At 39.6% G+C, this 16777-nt stretch overlaps 1 protein-coding gene and 1 long non-coding RNA gene across 11 annotated transcripts in view; one reads left to right on the top strand and one right to left on the bottom strand.

The window, feature by feature from the left end:
* Positions 1–16777, top strand: part of LOC112226955 (astrotactin-1) — a 247471-nt gene that overhangs the window by 128888 nt on the left and 101806 nt on the right. For all 10 annotated transcript variants that reach the window (XM_024391656.2, XM_024391655.2, XM_024391652.2 and 7 more), the window contains one exon: positions 11832–11936. In XM_024391656.2, coding sequence (XP_024247424.1) covers positions 11832–11936 — 105 coding nt within the window. The remainder of the gene's footprint in view (positions 1–11831; positions 11937–16777) is intronic.
* On the bottom strand, positions 14132–16746 carry LOC121841185. Its single transcript, XR_006080195.1, has 5 exons — positions 16511–16746; positions 15629–15772; positions 15322–15511; positions 15075–15203; positions 14132–14932 (listed from the first exon to the last, which is right to left on the bottom strand). It is a non-coding gene; the product is annotated as an uncharacterized LOC121841185 (long non-coding RNA).

Below are 16777 nucleotides of genomic sequence, written 5' to 3'. Positions count from 1 at the left end.
GGTTCATTACAGTAGATGCAGCGGTTAACCAGAGGAACACACTGTTAGTTAGGCTCATATTCTGTTGTTCTAAATTCCAAGAATCCAGTACATTTCTGAGTAACTTTCCTGAATTATTCTCTCATTACTGTATTTGACCTATATCTTAGAAAGATAAAGCACAAATGTAGCCTACAAGTCAATCCCAGCTGCACTAAATAAAGCACACATGATTCATTAATACATAGCTATGATCATTAATCTGGAATGACATTCACCCAAATTAATTACTCAGCCTCCACGAGTCTAACATTAAGAGGCTTAATTAAAATGAAAATCGATCTATAAAAATGAAGCAATAAGGAGATAAGTTGTAGCTGTCAAGGTCATATGTTTGTTGGTACACCCTCAACTGAAGAGAAGTTATATTATTTTCATATTATCTGTTCTAGCCATCCCTCAGGGGTGTAACGTCCTCAGTGTCTCCAGACAATGGTTGCCTTTAAATGTGTCAGCATTGAGACGCCACATAATCTATATTTTATTAACTTGACGCTGGAAAGGAAGGGCATGCCTCCAGGGGCTTCTGTTGGTGTTCAATGCATTTCAGTTTCACCTCCCCATATAACTATTACTGTATCAGTTTATAGAATATGATTCTGTGTCTGGGTATATCTTTAGAGTAAAGTGGTCTAATGAATAATTTTGTGTTTTTAGACTCTTGCATTTCAACCTTTAAAATGTAATTTTTAAATTTCCAGTGTCTGCTACTGGGCTTCTAACCTGACCGTTTCCCCCTCTCATGTCAAGAGGGTTCCTGAGCTGGCAGAGTAGGTTTCCATATTATCTATCTGGTCATTCCTTGGCTGGCCATGGTTTGACCTGCAGTGTTAATAGCATTCTGTTCTGCTGCAGTTCCCTACTGGGAGGTTCAGGACCCATGAGCAGCTCCTGTCAGCTCACTTACCTTACTTACCGGTTTTGTGCCTGTTTTCAGTAGATGTTTTGACTATTTCCTTTCCCACAGAACCATTCTGTGGCTCCGTTTATTTGCATCAGTCCTTTTTTATTTTAATTTTATTTTACTTAACAATAAATGCCATCTCTATAATTAAGTTGAAAAAGTTTGAATAAATCACTAACACATACATTGTAACACTCCAGTCAGGTTGTGTAGCTTATTCACAATTTCATTGTGGCTTATCATAGCTGACAAATGATGAGAGTGACAGTAAGGTGTTGTTTTGAATGACAGGCAATTTGTCTAAAACCTTGAAGCCAGTGTCATTTTATTTAAGTGAGTGTGGAATAGGTGAGACATTGAGTTTTCTTCCATAACATTTAAGTATTTAGCAGAATCTCTTATCCAGAGCGACTTACAGGAGCAATTATAGTTAAGTGCCTTGCTCATGGGTTCATTGGCAGATTTTTCACCTAGTCGGCTCAGGGATTCTAACCAGCTACCTTTCAGTTACTGGCCCAATGCTCTTAACCGCTAGCTTACCTGACGCCCTTTTTTTTCTTAATATATGCGATTGTATGTGAAAAGAAGCAGTTGATTTTTAGCAACAAAGGTTAAGTTAAGATATACTAACATTCCACAAAATTACATTATTGTCTGTTTTCCATGTACAAACCTAATTGTGTCACACTTAGGAGAGCCATGTTTAACATTCTAAAAGGATCCTCCTCTCTCTCTCTCTCTCCTCTCCTCATGTGCTATTAATTGGTTGCACAGTTACAGTAATTGTTTACTTGCCAAGGCAATTTGAATTTACAGACTGGTATATAAAGCTAACTAGTTTTACTACACAAGCTGAGCTTGTTCCCTAGCTTCAAAGATAATTGCTATGTTAATATGGAATCAGACTCAGGCTTGCTCATGCATTCACATGCTACAACATATATTTTCTTTTCACAATTAATGGAATTAGCCAATTTGCGTTTTTCCTGTTCAGCAAATATATTCTTTATGGAGTACATATCCACCTTTTACTAGGGCAGGAGGCAGCCTAGCGGTTAAGAGCGTTGGACCAGTAACTGAATGGTCGCTGGTTTGAATCCTGAGATGACTAGATGAAAAATCTTTAGTAACCCTAATTGCTCCTGTATAAGAGTGTCTGCTAAATTACTAAAATGTAAAAAGAAAATGTTGTTTGAATCCCGAGCTGACAAGGTGGGCAATCTGTCTATGAGCACTTAACCCTAATTGCTCCAGGGTCACGGTTGATAATGGTTGGTCGTGACCCCACTCTCTGAGGGTGTGTCAGGGGCAGTTGGGATCTGCAAAAACACATTTTCAATTCACACATGTTTATAATACACACATGTACATATGTGAACTAGGACAAATATATGCACCCAAGGTTACCCACCTAATTTGTTTTACCTTTGTATAAAAATAATGTGTCTTTCTCTTGAAGATAAACTGAAACCATTGATATTATTAACCCTTTGACGTATACGATCACATAATTTGTGATCATTGTTGAGTGGTCCCTGCAGCGTACCAACGCAAATATGTGATTGGTACTGTAGCAACAGAACGTATGATGCACCAAACGCGTCTACTAAACAGCATTGTTGTCTGAAAAGGATCTGAAAAAAATGTTTGGTACTGATGGGAAATAAAGGTCTTCACAACTTTATTCCTCAATTTCACCTTTTATTGTAAAAGATAAATGTGAACTTCGTCATCCAAACATCACACGGAACACATCCACAGCCAAACTCATTCCATAAACCAGTCTAAATAACAAGTTAGCGACCTAACAGATAGATGTATCACATCTCTTGTGAGCACAAGGGAGAAATGTAATATTGTTTAGAAAGAGATTCGGCAAAATTCTTTATGATGGCAGCCATGTTTGTTTTTGTTTGACAAGCGAAAACTCCCTATCCCACAATGCCATTCACTATAAGGCGCAAATAAACAAAGTCAAAGTCAAAGATGGCTGCACCCATTGCCTGAAAAATATTAACTTAATTTGGCTACTTTTCAGCCAAGCACTGGCGAAGTGAAGAAAGAAGTTTGTCCGACTCAGTAAAGCCTCAAACATAAATTGTCCGCAACATTGAAATGGGCTACTTCTTATATCAATTAATGAGGAGGCGGAACACACCTTAATTCAAACTGTTGTTAGAAAATAAAAGTTGTTAGAAATGAATTTGAAATTTACAAGTTGAAACATAACCTATAGATAATTAGCAGGTTTGAGGGCAGCGCTGGTTAACTTTCATGTTGCGTAACAATCACATTTTGGAACAGTGAGTGCATTCTGACATCCGCACATGAAAAAACTCACACTGACCGTTAGAGATATATGGGGAAAAAAGGTTAAAAGGTCACATTTCTGCAGTAATTTACTAGTAGTAGGACTATAGCAGGGTTCCCCAACTAGCGGCCCACAGGCTGTTTTCTGAGCAAAAAAACCAAAATGTTAGTATTTTTTAAATTTTATTGTTGGACATAAAAGTCTGTAAAAACACCAGGAAATCAGCTCCAAGTGATTTTAATTTAATAAATCTGTTCCCAAGTATTCCCACGCATTATAGAGAGACACGTGATTGTATACAAATGTAAGCAAGTCAAACATTAGATTTGTTTGGGCTTCTTGCGGTCAATGTATTTGCAGTTTACAAATTATTCGTAATTATGTTCCTGCCTCCCAACCATCCGCTCAAGAAAACATCTGAATCTAGTTGATGATCCCTGGTGTATAGTTACATGGATATATTTCCATGACAACAGCATTGTTATACCTGTGAGTAGTAAAACTTCATTTCTGGCGTACATGAAAAAGCCAAGCTCCATTCAAATTCACATTTGGATGCAGCCCTCAATGTTAATCACATTTGGGGTTTAATTTGTTCTTTGACACTGATTAATCACATAGAATTGCTTGACTCATTTCCTGCGGTAAACGTCAATTAATTAACTGACAGCATTAGATGTGATAATTAATATAGTGGATGCCCAGCATGGGAGCAGGGAACTTAAGGGTGGCCCCTCACAAAGACTGCCATCATGATGAGCACCTGTTCCTCTGGGATCTACAGGCCTCCTCTGAGGAGACGCCGACAGAGATCTCAGTTTCTGTAAGACGTAACAGAACACAGGGAAATCATTTCTCAGAAGTGTATACTGACTGACACTACAGTCTAGTTAGAGATGGTTGTTTATTTCTAGTGTCAGGATTATAGTAGGCTACAAATACATATTTGGAAAGTCTTTGGTGGGCTCGGTACGAACTGAACTGGTGGTTGGTGGTTTGATCATTGACGTAAGCAGAATGGCAGTGATTCATACTGTGACACAGAGTCCCTTCTCCCCATGTCCCTCTAAAGCACAGAGGTATCTGGGAGATAGTTTATGATACATTGACAGTTCCTATATTACCTTCAGCAATGCTAAAATGGAAAGGGTATCACCTTGAATTTTTTAAAGAAACTCAGGTTCCGTTACAAATGCCATCTTATTTTCTATTTAGTGAGCTACTTTTGACCAGGGCTCTGGTCAAAAGTAGTGCACTATATAGGGAATAGGATGCCATTTGGGATGCAGCATCTGCCTCGTTAATTAAAGTCTTTGATGCTGATTGATGAATGGCCTCAATTAGTTTGATTCTTTAAGTGTAGGAAGTTCCTACTGTTGTAGTTTCAATGTTTCATCCCTTTTATGGGGCTTCAAGGTCTCCTACCAGGTTTGTTACTTTGGCCCATCTACAATCAAAACTTGAGTGAAGAGTGGAAAGCTAGTGTTCAAAAAATCTTCAGTTGCAGTGGTCTAACAAATAACCTTCCTTGTTGGTCAACTTTACCTTAATCTTAAACCTAACCCTTAACCTGAACTTATCACATAACCTGTTCTGAATATCTGACCTTTTGAGTAACAAATGCATTAACATGAGTTTATCTTTTCAATATGATTTGAATTGATTGCAGTCCATTATGCAAACTATCCAAATAACCTTTCTTGTTTCAATTAGCAAACAAAATGTGCATCTCCACTACCTCTTAAAGAGTACATTTTAGAAATATGGATATATTGTTTTCAATATTACCTAGGTGTACTATGGATGCTGTGGTGTAGAGTATGCTTTGTAATGAATATGGTTATGGAAGAGAGGGCACCACTTATGCAAAACTGTATGAGAGCCCTTCAACTGATGACATTAGACTGTATGGAGGAGCAATGAAAATTATTCATATGAGAAGACTTGGTCAAGGAGAGATGAGTGGTAGTACTAGTGATTTATTTCAATAACATTCAGTGCATTCGGAAAGTATTCAGAACCCTTGACTTTTTCCACATTTTGTTATGTTACAGCCTTATTCTAAAATTGATTAAATAAAAACATTTCCTCGTCAATCTCACAATAGCCCATAATAACAATGTGAAAACAGGATTTTAGAAATGGTTGCAAATTTATTACAAATAAAAAACAGAAATAACTTATTTACATACAGTTGAAGTGGGAAGTTTACATACACTAAGGTTGGAGTCATTAAAACTTGTCTTTCAACCACTCCACAAATATCTTGTTAACAAACTATGGTTTTGGTAAGTTGGTTAGGAAATTTACTTTGTGCATGACACAAGTCATTTTTCTAACAATTGTTTACAGACAGATTATTTCACATATAATTCACTGTATCACAGCTCCAGTGGGTTATACGTTTACATACACTAAGTTGACTGTGCCTTTAAACAGCTTGGAAAATTCCAGAAAATGATGTAATGGCTTTAGAAGCTTCTTGACAACATTTGAGTCAATTGGAGGTGTACCTGTGGATGTATTTCAAGGCCTATCTTCAAACTCGTTGCCTCTTTGCTTGACATCATGGGAAAATCAAAAGAAATCAGCCAAGACCTCAGACAAAACATTTTAGACCTCCACAAGTCTGGTTCATCCTTGGGAGCAATTTCCAAATGCCTGAAGGTACCACGGTCATCTGTACAAACAATAGTACGCAAGTATAAACACCATGGGACCACGCAGCCGTCATACCGCTCAGGAAGTAGACGCGTTCTGTCTCCTAGAGATGAATGTACTCTGGTGCGAAAAGTGTAAATCAATCACAGAACAACAGCAAAGGACCTTGTGAAGATGCGGGAGGAAACAGGTACAAAAGTATCTATATCCACAGTATAACGAGTCCTATATCGACATAACCTGAAAGGCCGCTCAGCAAGGAAGAAGCCACTGCTCCAAAACCACCATAAAAAGCCAGACTACTGTTTGCAACTGCACATGGGGACAAAGATAGTCCTTTTTGGAGAAATGTCCTCTGGTCTGATGAAACAAAAATAGAACTGTTTGGCCATAATGACCATTGTTATGTTTGGAGGAAAAAGGGGTCGCTTGCAAGCCGATGAACACCAACCCAACCGTGAAGCACGGGGGTGGCAGCATCATGTTGTGGGGATGCTTTGCTGCAGGAGGGACTGGTGCACTTCACAAAATAGATGGCTTCATGAGGCAGGAAAATTATATGGATATATTGAAGCAACATCTCAAGACAGTCAGTCAGGAAGTTATAGCTTGGTCGCAAATGGGTCTTCCAAATGGACAATGACCCCAATGCCTACTTCCAAAGTTGTGGCAAAATGGCTTAAGGACAACAAAGTCAAGGTATTGGAGTGACCATCACAAAGCCCTGACCTCAATCCTATTGAAAATGTGTGGGCAGAACTGAAAAAGCATATGCGAGCAAGGAGGCCTGCAAACCTGACTCAGTTCCACCAGCTCTGTCAGGAGGAATGGGCCAAAATTCACCCAACTTATTGTGGGAGTTTGTGGAAGGCTACCCGAAACGTTTTATCCACGTTAAACAATTTAAAGGCAATGCTACCAAATACTAATTGAGTGTATGTAAACTTGTGACCCACTGGGAATGTGATGAAAGAAATAAAAGACTAAATAAATAATTCTCTCTACTATTGCAAACCGTAGTCTGGCTTTTTTTTTTTTTTTTGTGGTTTTGGAGTAGTGGCATCTTCCTTGCTGAGCAGCCATTCAGGTTATGTCGATATAGGACTTGCTGAAATAAATCATTCAATTAACTATTATTATGACATTTCACATTCTTAAAATAAAGTGGTGATCCTAACTGACCTGAGACAGGGAATTTTTACTAGGATTAAATGTCAGGAATTGTGAAAAACTAAGTTTAAATGTAATTGGCTAAGGTGTATGTAAACTTCCGACTTCAACTGTAGGTATTCAGACCCTTTGCTATGTGACTCGAAATTGAGCTCCGGTGCATCCTGTTTCAATTTATCAACCTTGAAGTGTTTCAACAACTTGATTAGTGTCCACCTGATTTGGAAATGCACACACCTGTCTATATAAGCTCTCACAGTTGACAGTGCATGACATAGCAAAAACCAGGCAATGAGGTCGAAGGAATTGTCCGTAGAGCGCCGAGGCAGGATTGTTTCAAGGCATATGTCTGGGGAAGGTTACCAAAATATTTCTGCAGCATTCGAAGGTCCCCAAGAACACACTGGCCTCCATAATTCTTAAATGGAAGAAGTTTGGAACCACCAAGACTCTTCCAAGAGCTGGCCACCTGGCCAAACTGAGCAATCGGGTTAGAAGGGCCTTGGTCAGGGAGGTGACCAAGAACCCAATGGTCACTCTGACCGAGCTCCAGAGTTCCTCTGTGGAGATGGAAGAACCTTCCAGAAGTACAACAATCTCTGCAGAACTCCACCAATCAGGCATTTATGGTAGAGTGGCCAGACAGAAGCCACTCTTCAGTAAAAGGCAGCCCGCTTGTAGTTTGCCAAAAGTTACCTAATAATTCTGACTATGAGAAACAAGATTCTCTGGTCTGATAAAACTACGATTTTAGTTTGGGCTCCCGAGTGGCGCAGCGGTATAAGGAACTGCATCTTATTGCTAGAGGCGTCACTACAGACCCTGGTTTGATTCCAGGCTGTATCACAACCGGCCTTGACTGGGAGTCCCATAGGGCGGCGCACAATTGGCAGAGCGTCGGACGGATTTGGCTGGGGTAGGCTGTCATTGTAAAATAAGAATTGTTCTTAACTGACTTGCCTAGTTAAATTTAAAAAATACTAATTAAAATATTTGGCCTGAATGCCAAGCGCCACATCTGGAGGAAACTTGGCACCATTTCTACGGAGAAGCATGGTGGTGGCAGCATCATGCTCTGGGTATGATTTTCAGCGGCAGGGACTGGGAGACTAGTCAGGATATGACTATATGACTAAGAAATATGATCAGAGCAAAGTACAGGGAGATCCTTGGTGAAAGCCTGCTGTAGAGCGCTCAGAACCTCAGACTGGGGTGAAGGTTCACCTTCCAACAGGACAATGACCCTAAGCACAAAGCCAAGACAACACGGGAGTGGCTTCGGGACAAGTCTCTGAATGTCCTTGAGTGGCCCAGCCGGAGCCCGGACTTGAATCTGATCGAACATCTCTGGAGAGACCGGAAAATAGCTGTATAGCGACGCTCCCCATCCAACCTGATAGAGCTTGAGAGGATCTGCAGGGAGGAATGGGAGAAACTCCCCAAATACAGGTGCACAAAGATTGGAGCGTCATACTCAAGAAGACTCAAGGCTGTAATCGCTGCCAAAAGTGTTTCAACAAAGTACTCAGTAAAGGGTTTGAATGCTTATGTAAATGAGATATTTCCCGTATTTTTATTTTTTATAAATGTGCAAAACTTTCAAAACTGTTTTTGCCCTGTCTTTATGGGGTATTGTATGTAGATTAATGAGAGAGAAAAGGGGTCTGAATACTTTCCGAATATACTGTATATGATCATTTTCTACCATTAACTTTGCCATTGGATTATTGAGGCATTATGTACAGCCATTCCATACATCTTTTCAAGAGCTAACATTTTGCTCCTCCTGTAGGCGTTAGTTCTCTTGTCAGTATCCTGAGAAAGAGTGGGGCTCTGCTGCTATATTACTGTTAGGATGTGTCACAAATGACACCCTAATTCCCTACATAATGCACCCTATGGGGAATCTGGTCTAAAGTAGTGCACAATATAGAAAATAGGGTTCCATTTGGGACGCACTTTTAGTTTCCCATTAGATTAGTGGAGGAGTGTCAGCCTGGTAATTCCCAATGTTCCACATCTTCCCTCAGTCATTCATTCTTTTACTTATCCAAGAGTGAAATGGAACATGGGGTCCCATAGTTAATGGGGTTCTATGAGCCATAAGATAACTTCCACCTGTGGTTGTCGCTATGAATTTTCCTGAGAGAAGATTCTAGAAAAAGATTTGGCTGTGGTGGCACAGAGATTTAAAGTGCCCTCAGGGTATTAGATCATAGCTCCATCATGGTTACACATTGGGTTTGATATTCGGATATCCTCTGCCTCCTAGTTCTTGATTTGTGTATTTTCTCTTTCTCTCTTCAATCTATGTTCATTCTAGTGTATGTTAATACACCGGATTTTCGTTTTTTATTTAATGAATTATAGAATTATGAAAAATATGAATAACATTCCACTCATGAGGCCAAAGAGGGCACTTTTGGTCATTGACTGTAGGAAAGGGTTACATAGTTAACCAAATAGCTACCCAAACTATCTGCAATGACCCTTTTTGCACAACATTTTTGGAATTGTCACATAAGCTGCTGCGAACTGCTACTGTCACTTTATTCCTAGTTATATGTATGTACATATCTACCTCAATTACCTTGTACCCTGCACATCGACCGGTACCCCATGTATATAGCCAAGTTATTGTTACTCAGTCTGTATTTATTGTTGCGTGTTTTACTTTTCTATTATTTCTCTTTTCTTTCTCCTTGAATTGTTGGGAAGGGCCTGTAAGTAAGCATTTCAATGTTAGTCTACACCTATTGTTTAGGAAGCATGTGACAAATAGTTTGATTTAATATGAAATGTATTCTGGAAACGTTCTTGCAACATCAGATTAATGTTTTTTGCACCTTAAAAAAAGCATTGTAGAGTCATCTGAACAACTGGACAGTTTTTGTGTTTTGTGAACATCTCTTTTGTGATGTCCCAACAATGTTCTCACCAGACCGTTCCCACAACCTAATTAAACATTCTGGGAACCTTTACATAACAGATTCTATGAACATTTTTGCAACATCAGGTTAATGTTTTACACAAATGTTCTATAATCATCTGCACGACTGGACAGTTTTTGTGTTATGAGACCATTTGCCGTGACCTTACGAATGTTCTGGTAACTTTCACAGAACCAATTTTGGTTTGCTAGGTAGAGACTGTTAAGTTCAGTCATATGAATCATTCTGTCAGACAACGAGTGCAGAGCACCCAAGGGGTAAATGGAGACAAGGCCTTTGAAAAGAAAGAATATAGCCTGTATATGTTTTGGCTTGTTATTAATATTATAACGGGACGGGTACGGTGCAGCACTGCGCCTACAACCAGGAATTATATTGTTTGGGGAGCGTTTTCCCATAAGAAGGGATAAATGAATGTTGTTCAAGGTGAGGACAATGCGTGAACATCACATTTAGAGCCTTATTCATCAAGTTCATACGATATGTCAAGCCACTGCCAAGCGATTCATTTCCAGAGAATAGCTTTAAAAAAGAACGGTTACCGGCACAATTTTCACTTGGCTCTCTAGCTGAATTACAAATACAGTGCATGCATTACCCCTTATTTATACTGAAAGACAATGATCCTCTACACAGTATTTGTGTTCTTTACAGGGGAACACAAATTACCCACACAATATCAATAGGACAACACAGCTCTCATTTCACTTGTAATGAAAACACAGTATATATTTTAGTATCTCTCAGAAGCATGATAGGTACTCATACATTCGTGAATTGGTAAGTTCTGGCATTAATCACTCAATACCAATAGGATATCACATTGACAATACAATACTACAGTTCTCATTCAGTTGTACTTTCAGTAGAATAAAATGGATCTTTCAGTGTCTGTCCTCCTCTGGGCGTCGAAACATGTAGCTGCCTCCTAGAAGGGTGATATTTTGTGACATGTCCTCATACAGTTGTGAATTACTCCATGACATCCTGAATGTGCTCTTTTATGTCTCGCAGATGTTTTGACCGACGACGTAGCAGCTCCCAAAGCTCCAAGGATATGTTGTGGCTTTTGATATCTTCCAGATGTTTCAAATATGAAGGGAAAGTTACATTGATACACAGGTGTGATATCTTTCACAGCTCAGCATTGCTGACAGTTGCCATAGGAGATGAGATGATTTATCACCTTGCCAATGCTATATATGGTGATGTGTGAGGGATCTTAACTCGCACCGAAACCAGAGGTAGAATAGCAATGATTCATCTCATCTGGAGAAAGGATTTGGATGATGAATGTTGCCACGTCCCAATGTATTTTCATAGCCACATTTGTTATGCTTTTCTTGCCATCAATGATTTGTTCTTTTCCGCAACAAGCTGACCAAGTCAATCATTACCATAAGAAGCAAGGCATCTGTAAAAACATTTTTGATGGACTAACCAATTAAGGTTTTTGTCAAGCCTCTGTAGGCAGGCAGAATGTGAATGATTTTTCTCTATTCTGTTGTCTGGTGGTTTAGTAATCAAGTCAAAGTGCTTGATACCATTAGATGGTTGTCTTTTGTGTGGATCAGTATTTTTCCAACCCATCAGAGAGTGAATTAAGGATCTGTCACCGACAGCCATTGTTTGTATGTTGCATAAGAGACAGTCGCTATTTGCAAATGTGCAGTACAAGTTATCTGTCCTAACATTAGTTATTTTCTTTGTTAATCTACCTCTTTCATGTTATGCTTTGAAGCACTGTTATGTGGAATGGAAAATCATAGCTGATGATATGTTGTGTCTCTTACAGGAATGGTGAACTACAGTGAGGTCTCTGGGTACCCACTCATCCAGCAATGGCGGCTGAGGTCCATCCTGTACCACGTCAAACTGAACCAGTGGGTACTCTCTCAAGGTAACCAACTCATTGTTAAAGGGTTCTATTTATTAAAAGTTCTAATCAGGATTTTATAAATGCAGGGTAATCTGAATCTTCTATGCAGTGAGTAACGTGCACACTTCAACAGTGTAAGTCAAGTCAAAATGTGGCACATTACATTAGCCTGAAGCATTCCACATTTGCATCACTTAGCCATGATTTAGCACAGCCTCCCTTCATGGTCTGATAAGCTATCATCATCCACATAGCTTTGTATCGGAGGTAAACCAAAAGATTTTGACAGGCCCTGCTGATAGGTATTTAGTAAGGATGGAAATGGTTATTCAAATATTGGAATATCCAAACGGAGGTTAGTATACGATTCCTTGGGAGAGTATAATGTTTTTTGATTATTATATATATTTTTAAACGCTTTGTCTAAAATGTAATTCAATTGTCTGCATTGCAACATTGCCTACGAGGATAGACCATTACATTCTAAATTGTAATATTTTTATGACAGTTTTTATGAATGCGCCCCATAAAAAAGACGCACCGGTACCCTACTACACGTTTGACACGTGTAGCTTGTTGTTATTGTCGGTCAATCAAAGTGGAGCTACAGTCGGAGGCTCCATGTGGAACAAGTAAACTGGGAGATTTCTAATCAATGCAAAATATAATTAAAGTTATGGAATTAAGTTGGTTAAATGGGAAGGAGTATACTACAATGATCAATGAACATGTAGGCTGTTGTTTCATATGGATGGAGTTCCTTTAGACAAGGACAGGGGAGAGCAGCAAAATCGCATCAATTAGCCTTGCTACTTTAGTAAGCTAGCTGGCTAACTTAGCTTTGCTACTTTTGTTAGCTAGCTGGCTAACTTATCATGGCTACTTTAGTTCGCTAGTTGGCCAACTTAGCTTGGCTACTTTAGCTAACTACCTTCTTTTCATTGATTTGATGCAGTCAAGACAGGCACTACCAGATGGTATGATAGATAGACTAGCTTGTTGCTGCCATAGGTTAACGAGCGCAAGTCGTTTGGGCTACTTTCTATGGTGTCAAATCCGATTCAACAGTCGAACGTACACAAGATGGAGCGCACAAGCAAAATTAAACATCATTGCGCAAGCAAACACTGGGTAGAGAGAAGAAATGTGTTCGAGTGAGCAGAGGACACGGGTCCCGCGAGTGCACAGGGCAGTTGAGAGCGCAAATTAAACTTGAGAGCTTGCAAGTGTGACTTTGAGCGAGCAGAACGTCAGTCACATATCAAAAATACATATAGTAATGTAAACAAATAAATATATTTAATGTGTAAAAAAAATCTATTCGAATGCATTAAATTGTTCACCAGCAATCGTCACTTGTCATTGTCAAGTTTTCGCTCTCAATTTCTAAAATTACTCTCACTCAAGACACCTTTGGTTTGGATTTCAGGTGGGCAGGCTTAATAAAGGCAGGTGCGTGTCTAGAAACCTTATATTGGTCACTTTCACTGGATTGTTGGATGAACAAGCAAATTGGCCAGTCCAGTGTTGTGAATGGCTATTACAAGCATTCTGTTTGCGATGGACTGCAGAGCTGTTTGTTTATCAGGGGATCCCCAACCCTCTTCCTAGAGATCTACTGTCCTGTAGGTTTTCAGTCCAACCCAAATTTAGCATATCTGATTCAGCTAGTTAAGGTCTTGTCGAGCAGCTAATTAGTAGAATCAGGTGTGTTAAATTAGGGTTGGACTGAAAACCCACAGGAAGGTAGATGTCCAACTTCTGACCCACTGGATTGTGATACAGTGAATTATAAGTGAAATAATCTGCATGTAAACAATTGTTGTAAAAATGACTTGTGTCATGCATAAAGTAAATTTCCTAACCGACTTGCCAAAACTATAGTTTGTTAACAAGAAATGTGTGTAGTGGTTGAAAAATTAGGTTTAATGTGTATGTAAATTAATTAAGTGTATGTAAACTTCCAACTTCAACTGTACATCAGTGTTATTCTCAGGGGCAACCCGGAACATATCCCAGCCGTGATGGTAACAATCTTGAAGCATGGATTCCGATTGGTCAGACCAGTATTGAACAGTTCTTACGATGGGTACATCCTGTTTGAGTTCCTGCCTATAGGAATGTGTGCTGATGACTGAAGAGAATTCTTGAGCCCAAGGACACACACACACACACACATGGGGATTTTTATTTATATGAAGACACAAAAGGGAGAATCTGCTACAGTTCGTACAGAACATAACTAGTCCCAAATAATAGAATGTTAACTGACATATGATACACCAGCTTTATTCACATGTACAGGAATTTGACTCTGTGAAATGGTGCTGCCACAATAAACAGAATGTACAGACAGATGATAAACAGAATACAAAAAAAATAATATATAGATACAGAATTGACACAGATCCACATACATAAACTATGCATGTATGAGATGTGCAGATAGTGCAAAGTGCAATGTGTAGTTCTGGGATGATAGTGCAAGGGTGCATAGTCTGTGTATGAATAGTGCAGAATGCGATGTCTATGGATGAGAGGATCATCGTGTACCAGGTGGCCAGTTGGTGAGGACCACGGCACGGGGGAACAAACTGTTCAGGTGGCGGGAGGTTTTGGTCATGATTGACCTGAACCGTTTGCCAGAGGGGAGAAGAGGGGGTGGAAGGGGTCAGCAATGATCTTTCCTGCACGCTTCCTTGCCCTGGAGTCAGCAGACTGTACAATATGTTGCAGTGAAGGAGGAGGTGAGGATGGACTTGATGATGGCCATTTAGAACTAAATCAGTACACACGGCATTCAAAGGAGTACTGAGGAAAAAACAACACCATGCATTCACCAAACATTGCACCAAGGAAAATATACTTGTTTTATAGAAATTGTCTGATTGGAACTACCATTGTCTATCAATTACAGAATATGAAATGATTTCCACTTGGCATTGGACATTTTATTTTATATAGTCAGTAATACAGGAGTCCCATCAAGTCAGATGTTATCAGCAAGCTAGAGTCATCTGTGGAAAGAGGACAAGTAGAACAAAGATATAAGTGCAAACAGAATAAATGTATCATTCAACATAAGTTTCCACCCAAAACAATGACATGAGCTCTGTCCCAATTAATCTCTGCTCAACTCCTCACTTTCTCTCAACTCACATCCTTCTCTTAACCCATTGGAGGAGGTCTGAGGTGAGGAAGGGTCGTCTCCTCTAATGGGGTTTTAGAAGGAGGCGAGATGGTCAGTCCTTGCATCCGTAGCTCTGTCTATGAATTTGAATCCCTCAGCTTTTTACCGAAACAGGGCGGGGAGAACGCTTTGTTATTGTTTCAACAGCTGATTGCACATAAATGAACATTCAAGTATGTTTAAGCATACATGACTGTTGGGAGTGTGGTGCCATACCTTTATCTCCCAGGTGCGGCAGAGCTGACACACTAAAGATGGAGTTACAGCAGGTGTCTTGACCACCCTCTGGCTGTTCTCCAGACAGCAGTAGCGCTGGAAGGTGTTCCAGGCACTGTTTGTGGCCACGTCACCTCCCTCAGAACCAATGAAGATCTCCAGGTTCCTTACAGTGGAGCATCAGCATAATCTATAGATAGGGCAGAACAATACAGGAGATGGAATTAGGTTGGGGTCAAAGTCCCAACTTAAAATCCCTGTACTATCCATAGACATTGGTAAAAAGATCAACAAAATAGGACACTACTGTTTGAGGAAGGTGGAGCAATACATATGTGCTGAGTTGTGTAAGGCATACGATGAGTTGGTGACTCACTGGTCCAGGGTGATGAAGTAGAAGCCTGACCCCACTTGATCAAACGTGTTCTCTCTACACACACTGACCTGTCTCCTGAGAACAGAGAGAGGAAAATAAGAAGTCAGGAAATGTCACTGACAGAGTTTATGTATAAACATCTTAATGTTGCATTCCAGATAACAATCAATTATAAGACTGCTGTGGCTGTATCAAATGAGGCAAATATGGATAATAATTTATCCAAATAAGTGAAAACACACGATGTGTGACTGAGCCAAGCTATAGGGCAATTCCATGGTATCATGGAATCATGATGCTCAGATGTTTCATTATAAAATGTATGTCAAACAAAAAACAATGATTTCAAAGTGAAATTGACCATATAACTCTATGCACAAGGACTAACTACTTTTAACAATTTGCAATCATTGGTTTGTATGACATACATTTTAGAGTGAAACATATGAGTCTCAGCATCTCTCTGTCACCATGGAATTGCCCTGTACCAATCCACGGCGCTTATCTGTCAGCATGGCTCAGTATTGAACAGCCTGCTGTCATTTCATGACCAACCCACCTCGTGAAGAGCTATCCTCCTATAGGTTTTCACTTTATCCCTTGCCTACAATACTCATATTATTTAGCAATGACTATCACATACATTCAGTATTGAACCATCTTTCAAACACACAGACAGTAGTTGGTCATCCTCCTCTCTACTTGACACATGTCCTATGCACAATACCTTCATACAGCATCAAAGATATTAGAGGAACTCTCAGTACCACTAATGATTAAGTTACGTGGGTGATTGGTGAATATCATGGTTACCTGCAGGAAGTCCGAGTGGGAGTGTTGTGCCTACAGGAGTGCCAAGGTAACCTACTTGGAACATAATGGATTCCTGTATCTCTTGTCTCTGTCAGCTGAGCAGAGAACATATTAGTGCCAGTGGACCTGCATGGAAAGAGTGATGGAGAGAGAGAAATGGTTTGAGGTCATTTTCATTTACTTTTACTGCACAAAAACTGACAGGGTAAAAGTTATTAAAACTATATTTCAATCAAACTTTATCTCAAAATATGCAGTTAACGGTTA

The sequence above is a fragment of the Oncorhynchus tshawytscha genome, linkage group LG28 (assembly GCF_018296145.1).
Source record: "Oncorhynchus tshawytscha isolate Ot180627B linkage group LG28, Otsh_v2.0, whole genome shotgun sequence".
NCBI lineage: Eukaryota > Metazoa > Chordata > Actinopteri > Salmoniformes > Salmonidae > Oncorhynchus > Oncorhynchus tshawytscha.
Note: the sequence above shows the minus strand (reverse complement) of the source record. Positions and strands in the feature narration are given on the sequence as shown.